Source organism: Procambarus clarkii, chromosome 54 (genome assembly GCF_040958095.1).
Source record: "Procambarus clarkii isolate CNS0578487 chromosome 54, FALCON_Pclarkii_2.0, whole genome shotgun sequence".
Lineage (NCBI taxonomy): Eukaryota > Metazoa > Arthropoda > Malacostraca > Decapoda > Cambaridae > Procambarus > Procambarus clarkii.
This window is the reverse complement of record NC_091203.1, coordinates 29,511,732-29,535,891: the sequence shown is the minus strand read 5'-3', so window position 1 is coordinate 29,535,891 and position 24,160 is coordinate 29,511,732. Positions and strand designations below refer to the sequence as shown.

Below are 24,160 nucleotides of genomic sequence, written 5' to 3'. Positions count from 1 at the left end.
CTAGTAGCCAGAACGCACTTTTTGGCCTACTATGCAAGGCCCGATTTGCCTAATAAGCCAAGTTTTCCTGAATTAATATATTTTCTCTATTTTTTTATTATGAAATGATAAAGCTACTAATTTCATTATGTATGAGGTCAATTTTTTTTATTGGAGTTAAAATTAACATAGATATATGACCGAACTTAAAAAAACCCTACCTAACCTAACCTAACCTATCTCTATAGGTTAGGTTAGGTTAGGTAGCCGAAAAAGTTAGGTTAGGTTAGGTTAGGTAATCGAAAAACAATTAATTCATGAAAACTTGGCTTATTAGGCAAATCGGGCCTTGCATAGTAGGCTGAGAAGTGCGTTCTGGCTACTAGGTACGACATATATATATATATATATATATATATATATATATATATATATATATATATATATATATATATATATATATATATATATATATATATATGACAATGTCAGACCACGGAGGAAAAATGAAACAGGAAATTTCCTTAAGTACTTTCGTAAATTAAATACATCTTCAGAAGGTCTATTGACCTTCTGAAGATGTATTTAATATACGAAAGTACTTAAGGAAATTTCCTGTTTCATTTTTCCTCCGTGGTCTGACATTGTCACATTCTTAATCACGTGTTTATTTTCGTGATATACGCACATATATATATATATATATATATATATATATATATATATATATATATATATATATATATATATATATATATATATATATATATATATATATGTATATACATGTATATATATGTGTGTATATATATATATATATATATATATATATATATATAAACACATATATATACATGTATATATATATATATATATATATATATATATATATATATATATATATATATATATATATATATATATATATATATATATATAAATATGTCGTACCTAGTAGCCAGAACGCACTTTTTGGCCTACTATGCAAGGCCCGATTTGCCTAATAAGCCAAGTTTTCCTGAATTAATATATTTTCTCTATTTTTTTATTATGAAATGATAAAGCTACTAATTTCATTATGTATGAGGTCAATTTTTTTTATTGGAGTTAAAATTAACATAGATATATGACCGAACTTAAAAAAACCCTACCTAACCTAACCTAACCTATCTCTATAGGTTAGGTTAGGTTAGGTAGCCGAAAAAGTTAGGTTAGGTTAGGTTAGGTAATCGAAAAACAATTAATTCATGAAAACTTGGCTTATTAGGCAAATCGGGCCTTGCATAGTAGGCTGAGAAGTGCGTTCTGGCTACTAGGTACGACATATATATATATATATATATATATATATATATATATATATATATATATATATATATATATATATATATATATGACAATGTCAGACCACGGAGGAAAAATGAAACAGGAAATTTCCTTAAGTACTTTCGTAAATTAAATACATCTTCAGAAGGTCTATTGACCTTCTGAAGATGTATTTAATATACGAAAGTACTTAAGGAAATTTCCTGTTTCATTTTTCCTCCGTGGTCTGACATTGTCACATTCTTAATCACGTGTTTATTTTCGTGATATACGCACATATATATATATATATATATATATATATATATATATATATATATATATATATATATATATATATATATATATATATATATATATATATATATATATATATATGTATATATATGTCGTACCTAGTAGCCAGAACGCACTTCTCAGCCTACTATGCAAGGCCCGATTTGCCTAATAAGCCTAGTTTTCATGAATTAATGTTTTTTCGACTACCTAACCTAACTTTTTTGGCTACCTAACCTAACCTAACCTATAAAGATAGGTTAGGTTAGGTTAGGTAGGGTTGGTTAGGTTCGGTCATATATCTCCAATAATTTTAACTCCAATAAAAAAAAATTGACCTCATACATAATAAAATGGGTAGCTTTATCATTTCATAAGAAAAAAATTAAAGAAAATATAATAATTCAGGAAAACTTGGCTTATTAGGCAAATCTGGCCTTGCATAGTAGGCTGAGAAGTGCGTTCTGGCTACTAGGTACGACAAATATATATATATATATATATATATATATATATATATATATATATATATATATATATATATATATATATATATATATATATATATATATATATATATTAGTATATTTTGGTAGCAGTCTTTCCTGTAGACATATATTATTAAATATGACCGAAAAAGTAAGATTAATAATTCTAACACGAATTTTCTCAATCTTTCGTACATTTCTTTTCACTGTTGGAGGTAAATAAAAAATCAATTCTCCAAAATTCATTTTTATTTCTAGTCTGACGCGACACGAGCGCGTTTCGTAAAACTTATTACATTTTCAAAGACTTTAGTTCACAAATACACAACTGAATAGAACTTACGCATCTCCGATTTTATATCTACATTTGAGTGAGGTGGAAGGGGTGATGTGGCATTAACACAAGACAGAACAAGATGTGGCATTAATAGGGTATTAATTTCATCAACACAAGACAGAACAAGAGTATTAATAGGGTATTAATTTCATCAACACAAGACAGAACACGAAACAATGGATATTGAATAGAAGTGTTTGTAGATATGTCTATATGAAGTGTTTGTAGTATATGTCTACAGGAAAGACTGCTACCAAAATATACTAATATTAAAGCGCACGACCTAGCAGCAAGGAATCAAGCCTTCACGATAAAATATCGCCAGGATCTGATTCGTGATCAGATATACAAGGCAGAGAATGAAATCAAAGACAACAAAACGCAACTACTTCATGCAACAAACGAGTGGAGAAATAGCAACATCGACGATAGTATCCGTACCCGCATTGAACAACACCTCGACATCCTCACAGACCAACATCACCTCAGCACTGAAACAAGGATTATCAAGAAACTAAAAACATTATATGGAGGACCTATGGCAATTCCACGACCAAGAGATGGCTTCCTGAACCTTGTAGGAATAAACCTCACTGAGGACCAAGTCACTCTCCTAAATCTGGGCATAAACTGTCATGTTATGTCCAGACCGAGTGAGATGGCCCGGAAAGTAGAGTTGGAAATTCTGTTGGACGACATATTCGACCTCGAGACACAAAAGAAGGTCACTACCAAAGATACCTTACAAGCAGAACTTATTGCAGAAGGAGGAAAGAATCGAGGCAATTACAGAAGCACCATACTGTCCCCCGAGCTTAAAGCGGCAGCTAAAAGCCTTCGTGAGAATAAGGAGATAGTTATCAGGAGAGGTGACAAGTCGCCAATATATGTCATTCTTAAAAAAGACGAATATCTGGCGAAAATGAACATCATACTCTCTGACCAAACTAAGTTCCAAAGGGTAACGAAGGACACTACAGCCGAATTAAAAGCAAAGGTCAATAAACTGATCGAAACTATGAACGCCAAGAAATCCGGACTCCACCTGCCAAAGATCATTGGGGAATATAAACCTGGATATGCGTATGGAAATGTCAAGACACACAAGCCTGGAAACCCACTTCGGCCAATCATTAGCCAGATACCCACACCCACGTACAGACTGGCGAAGCGAGTCAACGGCCTGCTGACTCCTTATGTTCCTTGCGCCTTCAGCCTGAAGTCTCCAAAGGAATTTGTTGACTTACTGCGGGGCACACGGGCCACAGGGATAAGAGCCTCGTTGGACGTAGAATCGCTGTTTACCAACGTACCTGTGGACGAGACAATCGGAATGATAGCCGACAGAGTGTATCGAGTGTGTAATATTGTGTGAGTGTGTATCGACAGAGTGTAATATTCTGAGGAAACTACTCCAAGCTTGTACTAAAGAGGCACCCTTCTTGAGCCCGGATGGGCACATGTATAAGCAAGTAGATGGGGTCGCCATGGGTTCTCCCCTAGGTGTCCTGTTTGCAAACTTCTACATGGGTACCATCAAGCAAAAAGTCTTAGTCGACATGAACTTGAAACCGGCCATATACTGCAGGTATGTTGACGACATTTTTACACAGGTACCTGATGTCAGACATCTGCAGGAGCTGAAGGAGGCATTTGAGCAGAGTTCCGTGCTGCGTTTCACTTACGAGATGGAAAAGGATGGGAAGCTATCATTTCTAGATGTAACAGTCATGGAAAAGGGCGGAGGTTTCCACACTGCAGTCTACACTAAGGAAACAAACATAGGAATGTGACTAAATGCCAACAGCGACTGCCCAGACAGGTACAAGAGGAGTGTTGTTAACGCATATGTCGACCGTGCTCTCAGCCACAGCTCAGAATGGAAGCAAGTCGACGAAGAACTCTGTAGGGTAAGGCAGGTCCTAGTCAATAACGGCTTCTCCAATGGTTTCGTCGAAGACATCATAAGAAGGATAGTGAAAAGCCATGCAACCTCTGAAGAGACAACTAACACAACACCTATACCCCCTATTAGACTATTTAACAGGAACTTCTTTTCCACAGCTCATAAAACGGAGGAAAGGGTCCTGAAAGATATTGTTAATAGAAACGTTATCCCTACAGACAAAAATCAGAGGATACAACTGACGATTTACTATAAAACCAGAAAAACGGCCAGCCTACTCATGAGAAACTCTCCAGACACAAAACAGAACGCTTTAAAAGAGACTAACGTCGTCTATGCCTTCAAATGCCCTCTTGGAGACTGTAAGCTCCAAAAAACCAGTATATAGGCAAGACAACAACATCTCTTTCTAGGCGTTTAACGATGCATAAGCAACAGGGCTCCATTAAGGAACATATAATCTCTTCCCACAACCAAACCATCGCCAGAGAAATCCTAGTAAACAACACAGAAATCATCGATAGATACAGCGATAGCAGGCGGCTCGACGTTTGCGAGGCACTACACATCAAGAAGTCAACACCAGCAATCAACAGCCAATTATTGCACAACTATATTCTACCCACCTCAAGACTCCGCTCCACTATAGAAGCATCAAGAAATATGGACCAATAGGCTTTCTACAAACACTTCTATTCAATATCCATTGTTTCGTGTTCTGTCTTGTGTTGATGAAATTAATACCCTATTAATACTCTTGTTCTGTTTTGTGTTGATGAAATTAATACCCTATTAATGCCACATCTTGTTCTGTCTTGTGTTAATGCCACATCACTCCTTCCACCTCACTCAAATGTAGATATAAAATCGGAGATGCGTAAGTTCTATTCAGTTGTATATTTGTGAACTAAAGTCTTTGAAAATGTAATAAGTTTTACGAAACGCGCTCGTGTCGCGTCAGACTAGAAATAAAAATGAATTTTGGAGAATTGATTTTTGATTTACCTCCAACAGTGAAAAGAAATGTACGAAAGATTGAGAAAATTCGTGTTAGAATTATTAATCTTACTTTTTTGGTCATATTTAATAATATATATATATATATATATATATATATATATATATATATATATATATATATATATATGTATATATATATATATATATATATATATATATATATATATATATATATATATATATATATATATATATATATATATATATATAAGCCAGAACGCACTTCTCGGCCTACTATGCAAGGCCCGATTTGCCTAATAAGCCAAGTTTTCCTGTATTAATATATTTTCTCTAATTTTTTTCTTATGAAATGATAAAGTTACCCATTTCATTATGTATGAGGTCAATTTTATTTTATTAGAGTTAAAATTAACGTAGATATATGACCGAACCTAACCAACCCTACCTAATCTAACCTAACCTATCTCTATAGGTTAGGTTAGGTTAGGTAGCCGAAAAAGTTAGGTTAGGTAGGTTAGGTCGTCGAAAAACAATTAGTTCATGAAAACTTGGCTTATTAGGCAAATCGGGCCTTCCATAGTAGGCTGAGAAGTGCGTTCTGGCTACTAGGTACCACACATATATATATATATATATATATATATATATATATATATATATATATATATATATATATATATATATATATATATATATATATATATATGTCGTACCTAGTAGCCAGAACTTACTTTTTGGCCTACTATTCAAGGCCCGATTTGCCTAATAAGCCAAGTTTTCCTGAATTAATATATTTTTTCTAATTTTTTTCTTATGAAATGATAAAGCTACCCATTTCATTATGTATGAGGTCAATTTTTTTTTATTGGAGTTAAAATTAACGTAGATATATGACCAAACCTAACCAACCCTACCTAACCTAACCTAACCTATCTTTATAGGTTAGGTTTGGTTAGGTAGCCGAAAAAGTTAGGTTAGGTTTGGTTAGGTAGGTTAGGTAGTCGAAAAACAATTAATTCATGAAAACTTGGCTTATTAGGCAAATCGGGCCTTGCATAGTAGGCTGACAAGTGCGTTCTGGCTACTAGGTACGACATATATATATATATATATATATATATATATATATATATATATATATATATATATATATATATATATATATATATATATATATATATATATATATATATATATATATATATATATATATATATATATATATATATTATTAAATATGACCGAAAAAGTAAGATTAATAATTCTAACACGAATTTTCTCAATCTTTCGTACATTACGCTTCACTGTTGGAGGTAAATAAAAAATCATTTCTCCAAAAATGTTTACCAACGTACCTGTGGACGAGACAATCGGAATGATAGCCGACAGAGTGTATCGTGATCCAGCCTGTACTCCTCTTGACATGCCAGAAAGTATTCTGAGGAAACTACTCCAAGCTTGTACTAAAGAGGCACCCTTCTTGAGCCCGGATGGGCACATGTATAAGCAAGTAGATGGGGTCGCCATGGGTTCTCCCCTAGGTGTCCTGTTTGCAAACTTCTACATGGGTACTATCGAGCAAAAAGTCTTAGTCGACATGAACTTGAAACCGGCCATATACTGCAGGTATGTTGACGACATTTTTACACAGGTACCTGATGTCAGACATCTGCAGGAGCTGAAGGAGGCATTTGAGCAGAGTTCCGTGCTGCGTTTCACTTACGAGACGGAAAAGGATGGGAAGCTGCCTTTTCTAGATGTAACAGTCATGGAAAAGGGCGGAGGTTTCCACACTGCAGTCTACACTAAGGAAACAAACATAGGAATGTGCCTAAATGCCAACAGCGTCTGCCCTGACAGGTACAAGAGGAGTGTTGTTAACGCATACGTCGACCGTGCTCTCAGCCACAGCTCAGAATGGAAGCAAGTCGACGAAGAACTCTGTAGGGTAAGGCAGGTCCTAGTCAATAACGGCTTCTCCAATGGTTTCATCGAAGACATCATAAGAAGGAAAGTGAAAAGCCATGCAACCTCTGAAGAGACAACTAACACAACACCTATACCCCCTATTAGACTATTTTACAGGAACTTCTTTTCCACAGCTCATAAAACGGAGGAAAGGGTCCTGAAAGATATTGTTAATAGAAACGTTATCCCTACAGACAAAAATCAGAGGATACAACTGACGATTTACTATAAAACCAGAAAAACGGCCAGCCTACTCATGAGAAACTCTCCAGACACAAAACAGAACGCTTTAAAAGAGACTAACGTCGTCTATGCCTTCAAATGCCCTCTTGGAGACTGTAAGCTCCAAAAAAAACAGTATATAGGCAAGACAACAACATCTCTTTCTAGGCGTTTAACGATGCATAAGCAACAGGGCTTCATTAAGGAACATATAATCTCTTCCCACAACCAAACCATCGCCAGAGAAATCCTAGTAAACAACACAGAAATCATCGATAGATACAGCGATAGCAGGCGGCTTGACGTTTGCGAGGCACTACACATCAAGAAGTCAACACCAGCAATCAACAGCCAATTATTGCACAACTATATTCTACCCACCTCAAGACTCTGCTCCAATATAGAAGCATCAAGAAATATGGACCAATAGGCTTTCTACAAACACTTCTATTCAATACCCATTGTTTCTGTTCTGTCTTGTGTTGATACTTTTAATACCCTATTAATATCCCCTCTTGTTCTGTCTTGTGTTAATGCCACATCACCCCTCCCACCTCACTCAAATGTAGATATAAAATCAGAGATACGTAAGTTCTAATCAGTTGTGTATTTGTGAAGTCTTTGAAAATGTAATAAGTTTTACGAAACGCGCCCGTGTCGCGTCAGACTAGAAATAAAAATGAATTTTGGAGAAGTGATTTTTGATTTACCTCCAACAGTGAAGCGTAATGTACGAAAGATTGAGAAAATTCGTGTTAGAATTATTAATCTTACTTTTTCGGTCATATTTAATAATATATGTCTACAGGAAAGACTGCTACCAAAATATACTAATATATATATATATATATATATATATATATATATATATATATATATATATATATATATATATATATATATATATATATATATATATATATATATATATATATATATATATATATATATATATATATATATATATATATATATATATATATAACTGAAAACTCACACCCCAGAATGCATATTGTCCTGGGGACCATTCAGGCTTGTTCGCATATATATATATATATATATATATATATATATATATATATATATATATATATATATATATATATATATATATATATATATATATATAAGATTCTCAAGGAAATGCCCAGAAAACAAAAAGACTGCATTCCGAAGGGAAACTATGAGGAGGTAAGAAAATTTCCAACAGATGTAACTTGGGAAACAGAGTTCAGAGGAGAGACGGCCCAAGCCATGATGAACTACATAACACAGAAGTGTAAGGAGGCAGCAGACACGTTTGTCCCAGTTCAAAAGGGAATAAATGAAGTGGAGGCAAGAAACCCATGGTTTAATCAGAGATGTAAGCAACTAAGTAAGGGGGCATGGAGAAACAATAGAAATAACAGGACAATAAAGAGCAGAGAAAAATACCACAGCGACAGGAATGATTACTTCAGGGTGAGAAAGGAGACAGAGCGACAATATGAAAATGACATAGTGAGCAAGGCAAAGACTAAACCTAAATTGCTGCACAGTCACATCAGGAGAAAAACAACAGTGAAGGAACAGGTAATGAAATTGAAGGTAGGGGCAGACAGATTCACTACAAACGACAAGGAGGTGTGTAAATAACTCAATGAGAATTTCCAGGAGGTCTTCACAGTAGAGCAAGGAGAAGTCCCAGAGATAAGAGAGGGATTATCAAACTAGACACCACAAGAGAAGTTTGTGATTACCAGAGGGGGGGGGGGCGTGGTGAGGAAGCATCTGCTAGAATTGGATGTGATAAAGACTATAGGCCCGGATGGAATCTCACCATGGATCCTAAAGGAAGGAGCAGAAGGTGTGTGCCTGCCACTTTCCATGGTATATAACAAATCACTGGTAAGAGGTGAAATGGAAAAAATTTGGAAGATGGCCAATGTAGTCCCAATATTCAAGAAGGGTGATAGGCAAGAGGCACTGAACTACAGCCCAGTGTCCCTAACTTGCATACCATGCAAGATGACGGAGAAGATTGTGCAAAAAAATCTAGTGGAACATCTGTAGCAAAAGAACTTTGTAACACAACATCCATATGGGTTCAGGAAGGGCAAATCATACCTCACAGGATTGATTGAATTCTTCGACCAAGCAACACAAATCATGCAAGATAGGGCTGGGCAGGCTGCATATTTTTGGATTCTCAGAAAGCCTTTGACACAGTATAACAAAAGAGACTAGTGCACAAGCTGGAGATGCAGGCGGGAGTGAAAGGGAAGGTACTCCACTGGATAAGGGAGTACCAAAGCAACAGAAGACAGCGAGTCACTGAGAGGGGGGAAATCTCAGATTGACAAAGCCCGTGGAGCCCCGTAGGGTTCCACGGGGTTGCGGGAACTGAACTCTGCGGGACCAATGGAGTCCCGCAGGGTTCAGTTCTTGGACTACTGTTTCTGATATATGTAAATGTTCTCCCAGAGGGTATAGAATCGTTCCTCTCATTGTTTGCTGATGATGCAAAGATTAAGAGGAGGATTTAGACAGAGAGATAAAGATAGTATGAGGCTATAAGATGACCTAGTATCAGGGTGGAGGGGGGTTACAATACAATAAAACTTTGTTATTTGAACCAACCTGCTACTAGCTACCATCGAACAGAGACCCCAACAACACCCTGACAGAACAAACAGCCGACTTCGGCAGCCACACTCTCTCTCTCTCTCTCTCTCTCTCTCTCTCTCTCTCTCTCTCTCTCTCTCTCTCTCTCTCTCTCTCTCTCTCTCTCTCTCTCTCTCTCTCTCTCTCTCTCTCTCTCACTCTCTCTCACTCTCTCTCTCTCTCTCTCTCTCTCTCTCTCTCTCTCTCTCTCTCTCTCTCTCTCTCTCTCTCTCTCTCTCTCTCTCTCTTCTCTCTCTCTCTCTCTCTCTCTCTCTCTCTCTCTCTCTCTCTCTCTCTCTCTCTCTCTCTCTCTCTCTCTCTCTCTCTCTCTCTCTCTCTCTCTCTCTCTCTCTCTCTCTCTCTCTCTCTCTCTCTCTCTCTCTCTCTCTCTCTCTCTCTCTCTCTCTCTCTCTCTCTCTCTCTCTCTCTCTCTCTCTCTCTCTCTCTCTCTCTCTCTCTCTCTCTCTCTCTCTCTCTCTCTCTCTCTCTCTCTCTCTCTCTCTCTCTCTCTCTCTCTCTCTCTCTCTCTCTCTCTCTCTCTCTCTCTCTCTCTCTCTCTCTCTCTCTCTCTCTCTCTCTCTCTCTCTCTCTCTCTCTCTCTCTCTCTCTCTCTCTCTCTCTCTCTCTCTCTCTCTCTCTCTCTCTCTCTCTCTCTCTCTCTCTCTCTCTCTCTCTCTCTCTCTCTCTCTCTCTCTCTCTCTCTCTCTCTCTCTCTCTCTCTCTCTCTCTCTCTCTCACTCTCTCTCTCTCTCTCTCTCTCTCTCTCTCTCTCTCTCTCTCTCTCTCTCTCTCTCTCTCTCTCTCTCTCTCTCTCTCTCTCTCTCTCTCTCACTCTCTCTCTCTCTCTCTCTCTCTCTCTCTCTCTCTCTCTCTCTCTCTCTCTCTCTCTCTCTCTCTCTCTCTCTCTCACTCTCTCTCTCTCTCTCTCTCTCTCTCTCTCTCTCTCTCTCTCTCTCTCTCTCTCTCTCTCTCTCTCTCTCTCTCTCTCTCTCTCTCTCTCTCTCTCACTCACTAACCAGGAACCTCACAGGAACTAGAGAAAAGTCAGCTAACAAGTATAACATTTAATACACAAGAACATACACAATATACATACAGTAATAGTTATAAGCAATACAACCTCTTAGACTGCTACCAACTGATAAGACTCCAATATCGCCTTATGTCTCCAACCTATAACTGTATCAAACTGTGGCTTAAACTTCAGCCTACAACCTTCTGTTCCCCTCACTGCTTTAAACTACAATGCATTGCACATTAAATATTCACATAATTCCTACTCTACATAATAGCATCAATCTCTCACCTTGCACTGCGCTCTTCACGCCAAAAAACGGAATCAAGCGATCCCTTAAACATCAACGTGTTCATAAGATCCTCTGTTCCATTACTCGAGGTCCCCTACTACCATCATCAATCTGGGTCCTCAAAAATATTATGTAAAGTACTCCTGCAGTTCCTCCAATCAACTGCACATGAAGTCCTCCTTGAATGTCAGTAAAGCTCCTCCACTGGCTTCAGAAAAGATATGTGTAGCTCCCTACACTTCTTGAAGATTCGCTGTGTCCATGGAGTTCCACTCCTCACTGGAAGTCCTATTCCACCTTACACTCATAGCTCCCACTATGAGTTTCAGCTCACACTTGGAGTTCAGCATACACTCCTCCTCTGGTATGAAGATTCTTCAATAACATCTCCCACACAAACCTGCAAATCCATCATCATGCCATAATAAATGTTTTCCTGGCAAAATATAAATAAATGTATTCACAGAAAATAAAACTCCTCCATCCGACATCCTTTCAAACACTAAGGCACCGCCACGATGGGTCCTCCCCCATCCTGGGCACGTCCACCTGGGAACATGTCTTGACGCGTCGCTGGAGCCGCCGCCGGCCGCGACGCTGGTGGAGGGGGGCTTTCCCCCTCCCGTCCCCCCTCCGTTCAGCCTTCCACTGAGCTTCTGCGAGACGGGATGTACCACTCCTCCTTCAAGCATATTCTTCCAACTTAAATATCCTATTTCAGCTCAATGGCTCAATGAAATTACTACCTAATATATACATATGCTCTCTATGATCGCTGGGCACACGATCAAACATCGGTAGCTAATCTAACAAACGATTAAACAGGTTTATCGCAGGCATCTATGACGTAGGGACGCTCAGGCCCTGGTCCTCAACAATGGCACTCACACAGGCCACCCACAAAAATCGCTATAGGACTGCTTCACAAGGCTTCTTCTAGTCCTGATTTGAGTGCATGGAGTCGCCCAGCAGGCTCCACAGCAGAAACGCCTGCTTGCTTTCTTCCTCTTGAAGGCATACACACAATTAGAGTTCCACAAAGACGCGACCAACACACACTTCCAGGCTGCCTCTAATTATTAAAGTCACAGAGAAATGGTGTACGAAGTTCCCTTACAGCTTTCTCACACTTAACATCAAATAGCCTTCACTTCAACACCAACACAGGGCACTCTATCCTTCCTTCTCCCAGGAGATCACTACGTACAAACCATCTCTGACGAGTGCTGTAGCTCAAGCAAGGTCACGACGTCCTGCTAGCATCAAGTCAAGTCACCAAAGCATCGACATCTCATTTCATGTCACTTATTTGAATGCTCATTCTCTGCTAGTATTCTTAAATTATTCACTGACGTTTATTATATTATTTATTATATACATTTTTCCTCTGACCTATCAATCAGGTCCCGAAGGCAGAATAACGCTCAATGGGGTGGACTTGTTCCACCCAGGCTACTTGGGGTCATAACACTAGACAAACTGAATGAATGGTTCAACAAATGGCTACTAAAGTTCAACTAGAGTAAATGTAAGGCAATGAAACTAGGCGGTGGAAACAGGAGGACAGACACAAGATACCAAATGGGAGAAGAAGTCCTTCATTAAGCGGACAGAAAGAAAGCTCTAGGAGTTGACATCCCACCAAACGTGTCTCCTGAAGCTCACATAAAAAACATTGGCGGCGTATGCAAGGCTGACTAACATCAGAATTGCCTTCAGGAACCTGTGTAAGGAATCATTCAGAACCTTGTATACCACATATGTAAGACCAATCCCAAAGTATGCGGTCCTAGCATGGAACCCGAACCGTGTCAAGCAAAATAAGAAGCTGGAAAATGTTCAGATGTATTGCCACTAGGCTAATCCCAGAACTAAGAGGCATGAGTTACGAGGAAAGGCTGCGAGAAACACACGTCACGACTCTAGAAGACAGAATAGTAAGGGGAGACATGACGACTACCTACACAATTCTCTGAGGAATTGACAAGGTAGATAATTAAAATCTATTTTACACAGGGGGTATGCGAACAAGGGGACACAGGTGGAAACTGAGTACCCAAATGAGCCAAAGGGACGTTAGAAAGAACTTTTTCAGTGTCAGAGTAGTTAACAGATGGAATGCATTAAGCACTGATGTGGTGGAAGCAGACTCCATACTCAGTTTCAAATGTAGATATGATAGAGCCCAGTTGGCTCAGGAATCTGTACACCAGTTGATTGACAATTGAGAAGCGGGACCAAAAAGCCAGAGCTCAACCCCCGCAAGAACAACTAGGTGAGTACAGCTAGAGACCCGGGCATCACCGGGAACCCCTTCTAGTATTATACATAACAGTGACAGACCTATTATAACATTGTTGATAGAGAAACATTTAAATTGGACCTTTATGCTAGATAGTAATATAAATATATATGCCATAGGGTTCAACTCTCCTGTTCTAGGATTACGTAAGCAATACTAATGTGCAACTAAATAATCATCCATGCTGAGTTACCAGTAAAACAATAGTCTCATGCTTGTTAACACTTGAAGTCCGCAATCCACTCTGCATCACTACTATGTGCAATTCTTAAAATATTAAAAAATAAATGATTTCAAATTTCTTCTTTTGTAAAGAGTTAAAATATTTAAAAAAAACTATTTAAAGATTTTCTTGGATATGTAACATCTCAAAATAAATTTTAATATCGATATCAGTTCCTACAATTTGGATAAGGGCTTATACCTTAATTTTACGTTTTCTATTCTAGTAGAATTCAGAGAAAAAAAATGGTCTTAATTTTAATATTTTTATTTTTTGAGTGTGATGGTGCTACATTTTAAAACAATCTTATAATTAATGAATTTCTTATGTATAATAAATAATTCATTTATTAAATAATAAAACAACAGATGTAAAATCATTGTATTTATTGGAATTTATAAGCAAAGCAGAATTTTCTTGCATTTCTATAGTGAAGAAATCATATGATGCATGCCGAACTTAGCCCGGATGAAATAAAATACATCATATAACATAAGCCGTGGTCTAAGGGTGCCCTGTGAACATCGGTGCCAGACTTAAGTCATGTGTGATGCTTAACACTTGATTATTTTGCAGTTCCACATTAAATATTCCTGGTACTGAGACATCTGATCTTCCCTACAGTCGTCTCACTACAAGCTCTACCCTCCTGGCACTACCACACTCTACGCTTATTTCGAGTCCAGAGGCGGCAGGTGAGTACCAGTCCTTTCATAACTATCTGTAGCGTGGCAAGTGCTTGTGAGAGATAAATTGTGTCAGTGGTGAAAGAAACATATGCTATTGGAACAGGTTCTAATTACAGAACAATTAGGTGCTAGTGATGACACGAAGGAAGTGAATTATCTGTCAGGGTCATGTATAGGCGAGTAATTTGCTAGAAGCATATGTAAGCGAATAATCTGTTTGGAGCATGTATAAATGAATACTCCTTCATGGACATACATTATTGAAGAATCTGCTGGGATCACGTATAACAATAATCTGCCCTTATGTAAAAGCGAATTACTTTGGTATATGTAAGCCAATGATATGTCTGGGAAAACTGGGCAAATGTTGTGGGGTGTGTCGTCGTGGTTCCTCACCCCTGCAGTGGGCGGCGGTGGAAAGTTTACAGTCACTACCTACAGTAAGTAAACTTGGCATATTTGGCTAATCTTGAGCTAGTTACACATAATTTGATTTTATTATTAAACACGCTACGCCAATGGGCGGCAGTGAAAATTTACAATCATGTACAAGTTTTACCTAAATCCGAGAGTAAGCAAACTTGCTCCTACAAATTTCTATGGCATAACTTGGTCCGGCAGGTTCCCGTACACAGTGTTCTTCGGGCTGCAGTACATATTGAAACGATGGCTGTGTGGGCCCGTGGTGACACGAGCCATGGTGGAGGAAGCCAAGGAGGTCATCAACGCTGTCTTCAAGAGGGATGATGTCTTCAACGAAGAGGGCTGGAACTATCTGGTTGAGGTATAGCGATGACAGATAATTAGTTTTGTCGGTATTAAGCAGTAGATTGAAGCATCGTCATTCTCAACGCCAATATGCAACTCTTAGCTTGTTCCAGTAGTGAGGCAAAAATAATGTTTCTTTGTATATCACTCTAATTCTGGACAAAATTTAATATATAGTAATTCTACCAAGCAGCATAACAAGCATGCTGTTATAGTATAAATACTAGTCTTCTTTATTTTGGATAACTTTGTGATATTAAATATTAAACTCTTTTCCTAAATACTTTTTCCACCCAGCTGTTGTTTCCTAGCATATAATTCTCGTTTTCCAAATATCGTTTTTACCATACAAAACATCCTCTCCCTTCTTCAACATCCCATGGCGCTTGCCTCTGTTGTGCGTACCCATGGCACCTACCTCCATCGTGTGTCCAAATGGTGCCTCCTTCACTGTGCGTGCCATGGATCCCCTTCACCAGCATCACGGGGGTCGCCTGCCCCTGCGAGTGAAGGCTGTACCTGAGGGCACAGTTGTGCCCACAAAGAACGTCCTCTTTACTGTGGAGAATACCGACCCAGCTGTTCCCTGGGTCACCAGCTTCTTTGAAGTAAGTACGAGATAATAACCCAGGGCCAGATGTCCCAAGCCGGTCGCCTCTACACTTATGAGACTTGTTCCTCTTGCATTAATGGTATAGATGGCTTTGTAAATTGTTTACTACTTACCGACTAAGCCACCACGATCGAGATAAGTCCATATCTCGCAAGTGCTCTGTGAATCCCGGCCACGGTGCTAGCAAGCTTTGTTACATTATTATGGGTACACAATTTGTCTTCTGCTCAATCAAATAATTATTTCATGCTTTCAAATCCTGCTGGAATGTGTAGTATGTAGCCTCGCTTCATATCATAGGAAAGGAGGCAACTGCTGTGCAGTCCATATTGAGTACTGATGTTGGGACACCCAGGGCTGAAGTGATTTTCCAGTTTGGCCTACATTTTTGAAACCAGTCCTAGCAAGGGATCGTACATACACATCCTGCTGAGGTACTAGGAGAGTTCTTAATTAAAAAGAATTTTACTGTATTATTGTGTGTAAAGGCTAAATTGACATTAAAAATCTTAAAAGTCTGGGAGAGATTAGTAAAACTCTATAAAGTACCGCAGCACAAGTGCGTTCTCTAATTCCCGACTAGACATAGGTTTGAGATTATAAAAGGTTCGCTTTGCTTGGGGGAATGAAGTGTCTAGGACTGATTTAGGATATTGTAATTTTGTCCCAATTCCATATATTTTGGTCACTTCGTCATCAATAAATTTAGGGCTGCAAACATGCAGGGATCTCAAAAACATGGAGGAAAACACGGAATATTTAATTTATTATATTAACTTTAATATGGCGACTGGAATGATATTGTACATAGAAGTACACGTTAGTAGCCTTTCTGTGAACATTGAACTTGAACGATCCTATAGATCATGATGTCCCAAATGGGTAAGGCCCCTATTTGCCTCTTTCTCGGTGGCAAATATAATAGTGGAGAAAAGAAAATTGAGTTGATCCAGAAACTCCAGAGGATCACGATTGGTAGGCCATAAACACAAAATATCATCCACATATCTAAACCACACAGTATGAATGGGCAAAATCCTAATCAAAATCTTTTCGAAAAGATTTACATATAGGTTACTCAAAACAGGGAATAAGGGCCATACCAAAGGTCTGTAAGAAATGTTTTCAATTCAAACAAAAGTAATTGTCTTTAATATAATGTTTTTTTGTTATTTTTAGTTATATATACAAGAACCTTTTCAGTACACAGAGAGTAATCACACTAACTTGACTGCATCAATGAGAAAATCCGTAAGAGCCATAAAGAAGGTTCTTTATGGACCGATCCGCTGGATGTTCCCAGCGCATTCTTTTTACAATCCTTTTACCATGTCATGGTCTAGTCGTCTAGAGCGTGTGCCTGGGAACACCCAGGCATACGCATAGGTTCGAACCCTCATTACGGCTCCTACAGATTTTTTCACTTCTTTTATTCTTGTAAGGCCACTAGCTTACATAGCATTTTGGCCGGTTCTTAATCTTAGTTTTCCCTGGAATACGACCTGTCAAATCGTTTAACAACCAGCTGTCAATGTAATCAATCAGAGCTTTAATATAACAATGTGCTTTAATATACTTACTTATCTCTCTCATCTCATTTTTCTCTTGTAATGTATCTTTATCATTTATCAATTCTGATTGAAATTACCTACTTAAAATTATCTGCTAGATTAAGGACCTGCCCGAAACGCTGTGCGTAATAGTGGCTTTACAAGAATGTAAATACTGTACTATCCAATGTATTCTCACAAACCCAATGTACCTTCTTGTATATATATAAATAAATAAATAAAATTAATAAATAAGATACCTATTCACTGCTGGGTGAACAGAGACTACAGTTAAGGACTGGCACTTAGTCAATCCTTTCCGGCCAGGATACGAACTCAGGCTAAAGCGCTTGCGAAGCACCGGGAGAGTGTTTTACCACTGTGCCATGGGGACTACTTCAATTACATAATTTTACAATGGTATTTGTGGACATACTCAAGTTGCATTTGGGTATTTCATCTCTCATGAGTGACTCTAAGTCATCAACAGGTACTTTAATAAACAAGGCCGTCACATCAATGCTCATCAGATTAAAATCATAATTTATATTCATATTAACTTGTATGGCTATTTGATATGTGGATTATAAATTGAACCAAAAAGCAATGAAAGAATTTCGACAAGCCTCTTGGAAAGTTTGTATGACACAAAGCCAACAGAACAAATCATAGGCTTTGCTGGTTAATCGTTTTGTGTTTTGGCGAGACCGTACATAATAATACATAAATCATTGTCTTAGAGACAGGGTGCCAGGTTATACATATAGTACATGTTAGGCTTATATTAAGGTCCACCCCTATCCCCCCCCCCCCTCAGGGTCAAATTAATGGTCCCCCCCCCCAGGATGCAATCCCACAACAAGCTGACTAACTCCTGGGTAACTATTTACTGCTAGTTGGACAGGGCATGAGATGAAAGGAATTGCGACCAACTATTTCTGTGGGAGAACTGCTCCGGCTGTCGTGGGATATGGTTGTTCCGTCCGGCCACTGCAGTTGTTGTCAACCCGGCTGGGAGTTTATTTTTCTACCACAGACGTGGCCACACATTTACAATGCTAACCAGCATATATACATTTTCTTCTGTCCTGCGTGGACAGGGTTAGAGATGTGTTAAGCATTGATTCAGTTGTTCAATTCAGTTGATTCAGTTTAACAGAGGTTCAGGGATTTATTGAACAATCAACCACAGAAGGTGATTCGGTGCTTTTATAGTCCTAAGCTAGCCTACATACGTAAATACGTAGATACACAGATTTACATATGCCCGGCCTAAATAAAGTGTTCGATGTGTCTTTTACATAGTGTCATTAATGTGCATTTACAAAGGTGAAATGTAATTCTGATCAGCTTCCATATATACTTTATTCACATACATATACATACACACACACATATACATACAAATATATGTATGTATATACACCCTGTATATTTGTATATGTCGTACCTAGTAGCCAGAACTCACTTTTTGGCCTACTATTCAAGGCCCGATTTGCCTAATAAGCCAAGTTTTCCTGAATTAATATATTTTTTCTAATTTTTTTCTTATGAAATGATAAAGCTACCCATTTCATTATGTATGAGGTCAATTTTTTTTTATTGGAGTTAAAATTAACGTAGATATATGACCGAACCTAACCAACCCTACCTAACCTAACCTAACCTATTTTTATAGGTTAGGTTTGGTTAGGTAGCCGAAAAAGTTAGGTTAGGTTAGGTTAGGTAGGTTAGGTAGTCGAAAAACAATTAATTCATGAAAACTTGGCTTATTAGGCAAATCGGGCCTTGCATAGTAGGATGAGAAGTACGTTCTGGCTACTAGGTACGACATATATACATAAACATATACAGGGTGGCCTGGTAGCCTGGTGAATAGCGCGCAGGACTCGTAATTCTGTGGCGCGGGTTCGATTCCCGCACCAGGCAGAAACAAATGGGCAAAGTTTCTTTCACCCTGAATGCCCCTGTTACCTAGCAGTAAATAGGTACCTGGGAGTTAGTCAGCTGTCACGGGCTGCTTCCTGGGGGATGTGCGTGTGTGGTGTGGGGGAAAAAAGTAGTTAGAAAACAGTTGATTGCCAGTTGAGAGGCGGGCCGAAAGAGCAAAGCTCAACTCCCGCAAACACAACTAGGTGAATACATATACATATATACATACATAAATACACACTTATGCATTCACATACATTTGTCTCTTTTACTCTGACAGAGTGAGATAGCTGATACAGAAACTAGTGTGCAATTAAGCACTTAATCACTGAAGGTGATTAAGGTGCATTTACAAGCTCAGGTTATATAGTTACATCACATACATACATTGTATAATTGATGCATTACATGGTCAATCTTGGGTACAAGTCCAATATATCATCAAGTGTTCCAGTACTCATATAGTAATTACGGAGTTCAGCATACCTTAGCCCAGGAAGGCGAAAGTCAGTGTATATGGGACATTTTACAATATAATGTTCAAGAGAGTGTGCATGTTTCCTCTTTCACAAAGTTTATACATTGTGTAGTCGTCATTTGGGTTTTGAGAAAGCTGCCAGATACGTCTATATCCCAGGCGTATTCTGGCAACTATAACATCTCGATGCCGAGTTCTTGCTCTGTTAGTCCCATAAGAACATAAGAACAAAGGTAATTGCAGAAGGCTTATTTGCCCATTCGAGGCAGCTCCTATTTATATATGCGAATGTCTCTTCACGATATCTATCATAATATTTAATGTTGCAACTTTCAGGTCTTTGTGAATTTGTTAGGTTGGTGAGATCTTCATTAGATATTTGTTTAAGTATTCTCTTTGTCACTGCTAATGAAACACCTATATCAATTTCTACCACTGGTTTTCTATAGGCTGTCTTTGCAAGCATATCAACAGTGTCATGCCTTGAGATGCCAACATGTGATGTTATCCATAGGAATTTAATTTCAAATCTGTTTTCTATAGCAACTAAAACATTCATTCGAATACCACTGACTATTTTCTGGGTGTCACTACTATGTGCGTTCAATGCCAGGAGTACACTCTGCGAGTCCACTGCCTTTGTCTTTTAAAAATTCAGTGGCAAGGTGTACGCCTGCAAATTCGGTTTGAGTTGTACTTGCCCAGTCATTGACGCGCTTCATTGCTGTATGTACGAGAGAAGATTGTTCAAATATATTACATGCACATCCGGTATATCGTCCACCTTCTTCTACAGAGCCGTCGGTATAGCACTGATACACATCGTTACCCATACTCTGAGTACTCTCAGTGAAGCTTTTCAGTGTTAACTGTTTTAATAATGTAGAGTGCACACAATCTTTCTTGGACGCATTTACAAAATCAACTAATAGATCCCAGTTATCCCATGGAGTAATTGGTTAATCATTAACTGAGTTGGGTACATATTTAATATTTTGATGGAGTTGGCTACCTTGTAGAACCAAGATACATAAACAGACTTCGTTCTTCTTCTATAGACCTCACGTGAGTGCAGCATAATAGAAAGTTTAGCTTGAAACTTCATGTGTTGCCTAGATCTACTCAATGCCTTCACGCCGAAAACTATGCTAATAGACAAAATTCTCTCACTTATGGTAGGTAATTTTAACTCTGCTCTCGTATTAACTATTCTCGAGGACTTTGGAGCCCCAAGGATGAGACTCATAGCTTCATTTTGCAAGGCTTCAAGAGATTTCAGCTCTTTGTCTGTATACAGTGTGAGATGTAGAGCATTGTAGTCAATCACAGAGCGTATAAATGATACATAAAACATTCTAGCAAGTCTCACGTTAATTCCATGATTGATACCAACAAGGACCCGCAAGGGCTTTAATCTCTCCCAGAGTCTCTTCTTGAGAGAAGAAAGGTACCCAGGGTCGTTATTGGGGACACCAAGGTATCTGTAAGACTCGCAGTTCTCAAGTGCTCGCCCATCTATATGATAATTGGTGGGTGGAATACCACACGGAATGAGGGCACGAGTTTTCTGTACAGAGATAATGAGGCCACATTCCTCACCTCTAGTAGCAAAAGCATCGAGCAGACCTTGCATTCTAGGCTCGGAGGCAGCCTGTAAACATATATCATCAGCATAACAAATGACAGTGTCTTCATTATTAGTTGGTAGATGTTTAATAAGTTTATGCATCAGAACGTTGAACAACAAGGGGATGAGGACCCTCCTTGTGGAGTTCCCAGTTCAAAGTATTTGCTCTCTGTGCTTTTAACACCATTAAACAAAACATATGCTGTTCGATTAGACAAATAGCCCTTTATCCATTTCAGTAATTTTCCTTGTATTCCCAGCTCAGCAAGCTGTTCTAATATGATTTCTCTGTTTGCTGTATCAAAAGCTGCTGCTAGGTCGATGAAGACTGCTTGAGGGAAAGCTTCAATATGAGCGAAGTATTCAGCAAAACAGTGTTGTGTACTGAGCCCAGGCATAAATCCAAACAGTTGGGGTGACAAGTGCCCCTGTATATGATACATGAGTCGGTTAAGAACAATGCGTTCAAGCACTTTACAAACACACGATGTTAGAGATATGGGTCTATAATTATCTGAGTGTGGTTTGGGGATAGGAAAAATGACACTCATCGTCCAAGCATCAGGTAATACTCCTTCACTTAAACTCAATCTGAAGAACACTAAAAGTGGATTACCTGGTACTTGTGAGACTAATCTCAGTAAACTGAAAGTAATACCGTCCTCTCCAGGAGCAATTGATTTTCCCATCTTTAGTGCATGATTTAATTTCCATTCAGTTACATCATTAAGGTCCGACACGTCGATAGCTGTACAGGCAAGATTGATGGTTCGATGTCTGTTTGGGCGTGTGTCATCAAGTTTGTGCTGTATGTTAATTGAGAGTGAGTCGTAGCTTGATGTTAGTGCCCATTAATCAAGGAGGATGTTTGCTTGTTCTAGTGGGCTGTGGTGCAGTGGTTTGGTTGGGTTGCTTCAAGAGATTTTTCGTATCTTTCCCCAAACTTCAACAAGTGTTGTTTGCTCATTTATACTTTGCAGGAACTCTTCCCAATGTTTATTACATATAACGTTGCTCATGTCTCTCACCTCTCTATTTGCGACCAGAAATGCATGAAAGTCACCTTGTGCTTTGGTTCGTTTGTATGTATCTCCAAGTTGCTTTACAAATACGGGCTCGAGGACCCACTTGGGTGGTGGTAGGTGTTGTTCACGTCTGCTAGGCATACGGTCTGTTCCCCAACACACCCATGTGTCGTAGTAGGCAGTAATCGTATCAATGAGATCTCTGGAGAAGGCTTGTACATTCGTTATTGTGTAATCTTGATACCATTTTGAAATACAATTCATAAAATGGTTGTGCAAACCACATGCAATATTCATTTTCCGTCTCTGATGTTCATTAGGTACATCACACTGTACCTCATAGGAAGCAGAAACTGTATAGTGGTCATTAACCAAGTGAGTTACCAACGAACATTCCATCCTATCTTGCACAAGGTTTCTACCCATTACATAATCAAGTCTGCCTCCCAATAAATGAGTTTGGGTATCCGTAGTATACACAGTTAAACTGTTGTCATAAACATATTTTATAAATTTGCATCCATTATCGTTGTTAGTAATGTCTCCCAGCGTAATATGTCTAGCATTAAAATCTTCCATGTATATTGTCCCATGATTGTCTAGATCTGGGAGCAATGTTACATTGAGTTTCTGACTTGTGGCATATACGTTGAGGAATGAGAAGTGGCCTGCTGCAGTTTGTAAATGAAGCTGATGGTACTGTGTTTGAGCATTGTGTGACGTGCTCACAAGAGTTGCGGTAAATCATCACTGATGTATGTTAATAGGCCTGTGGCATTACGGTTAGTATAGGATGCATACCCTCTGATCTTTAGTGGGGTTTTGTTTATCATATGAGGACCTGAGTATTGCTACTGACGTGGCTTGTGTCCCATGTTTCTGCTGAGGGGCCCCTGGGGCTGTGACGGTCTGCAATCATGGGGGGGCCTGTGGCCCCTGCCACCAGGCAGGCCTCCATTGGCCTGGAGTTCTCTGGGATTGCTTCGTACCACGCAGTGGAGGTGGTGTTGATTGATATGCTCCATGTCCCTACGGAGTCTGTGTGTGGGGTGCAGCTGCGTGCCGGACGGCGGGCGATTGTCAAGTTCGGCTCCCCGCTGATTTATCAAGATCTCATCACGTGCTATGATGGGCGCTCATTCACTCTTCCTGGAGATGGTGGGTCGGTGACTCTCTCTGACCGTTGTGGAGCCACGACGTATGTTGCAGTGCATGGGATGCCTTTTGAGTTCCCTGAGGATCTTCTTCGTCGGTACTTTGCCCGGTTTGGGCGGATCCTACATGTAAGGATGAATGCTGTCCCTACCAGGAGATGGAAGGGGGTCCTGTGTGGGACTCGCACACTCGCCATGCGCCTCAGGGATCCTGTACCGTACTCCATCATGCTGTTGGGGTTTGTGTTTTTCACGCGGGACAACCTCGGACATGTTTCAGGTGCGGCCTATCGAGTCACCTGGTCCCGGGGTGTGAGGAGCGCGGGGTCACCCCTGTTAACCTCTTCCGGGAGGAGGATTTTCCCC

General features: G+C 39.1%; 1 protein-coding gene across 2 annotated transcripts in view; it reads left to right on the top strand.

Moving 5' to 3' along the window:
• LOC138352566 (nicotinamide phosphoribosyltransferase-like) overlaps positions 1–16,193 on the top strand; it is a 55,257-nt gene extending 39,064 nt beyond the window's left edge. The window contains exons 2-4 of one of the 2 annotated variants that reach the window (XM_069305053.1): positions 14,583–14,653; positions 15,269–15,431; positions 15,895–16,193. In XM_069305053.1, the coding sequence (XP_069161154.1) occupies positions 14,583–14,653; positions 15,269–15,431; positions 15,895–16,038 (378 nt within the window). In that variant the 3' untranslated portion in view covers positions 16,039–16,193. Of the gene's footprint in view, positions 1–14,582; positions 14,654–15,268; positions 15,689–15,894 lie in introns of those variants that run through there. The other variant, XM_069305054.1, reaches the window with a different exon arrangement.
• The last annotated feature ends 7,967 nt before the right edge of the window (positions 16,194–24,160 follow it).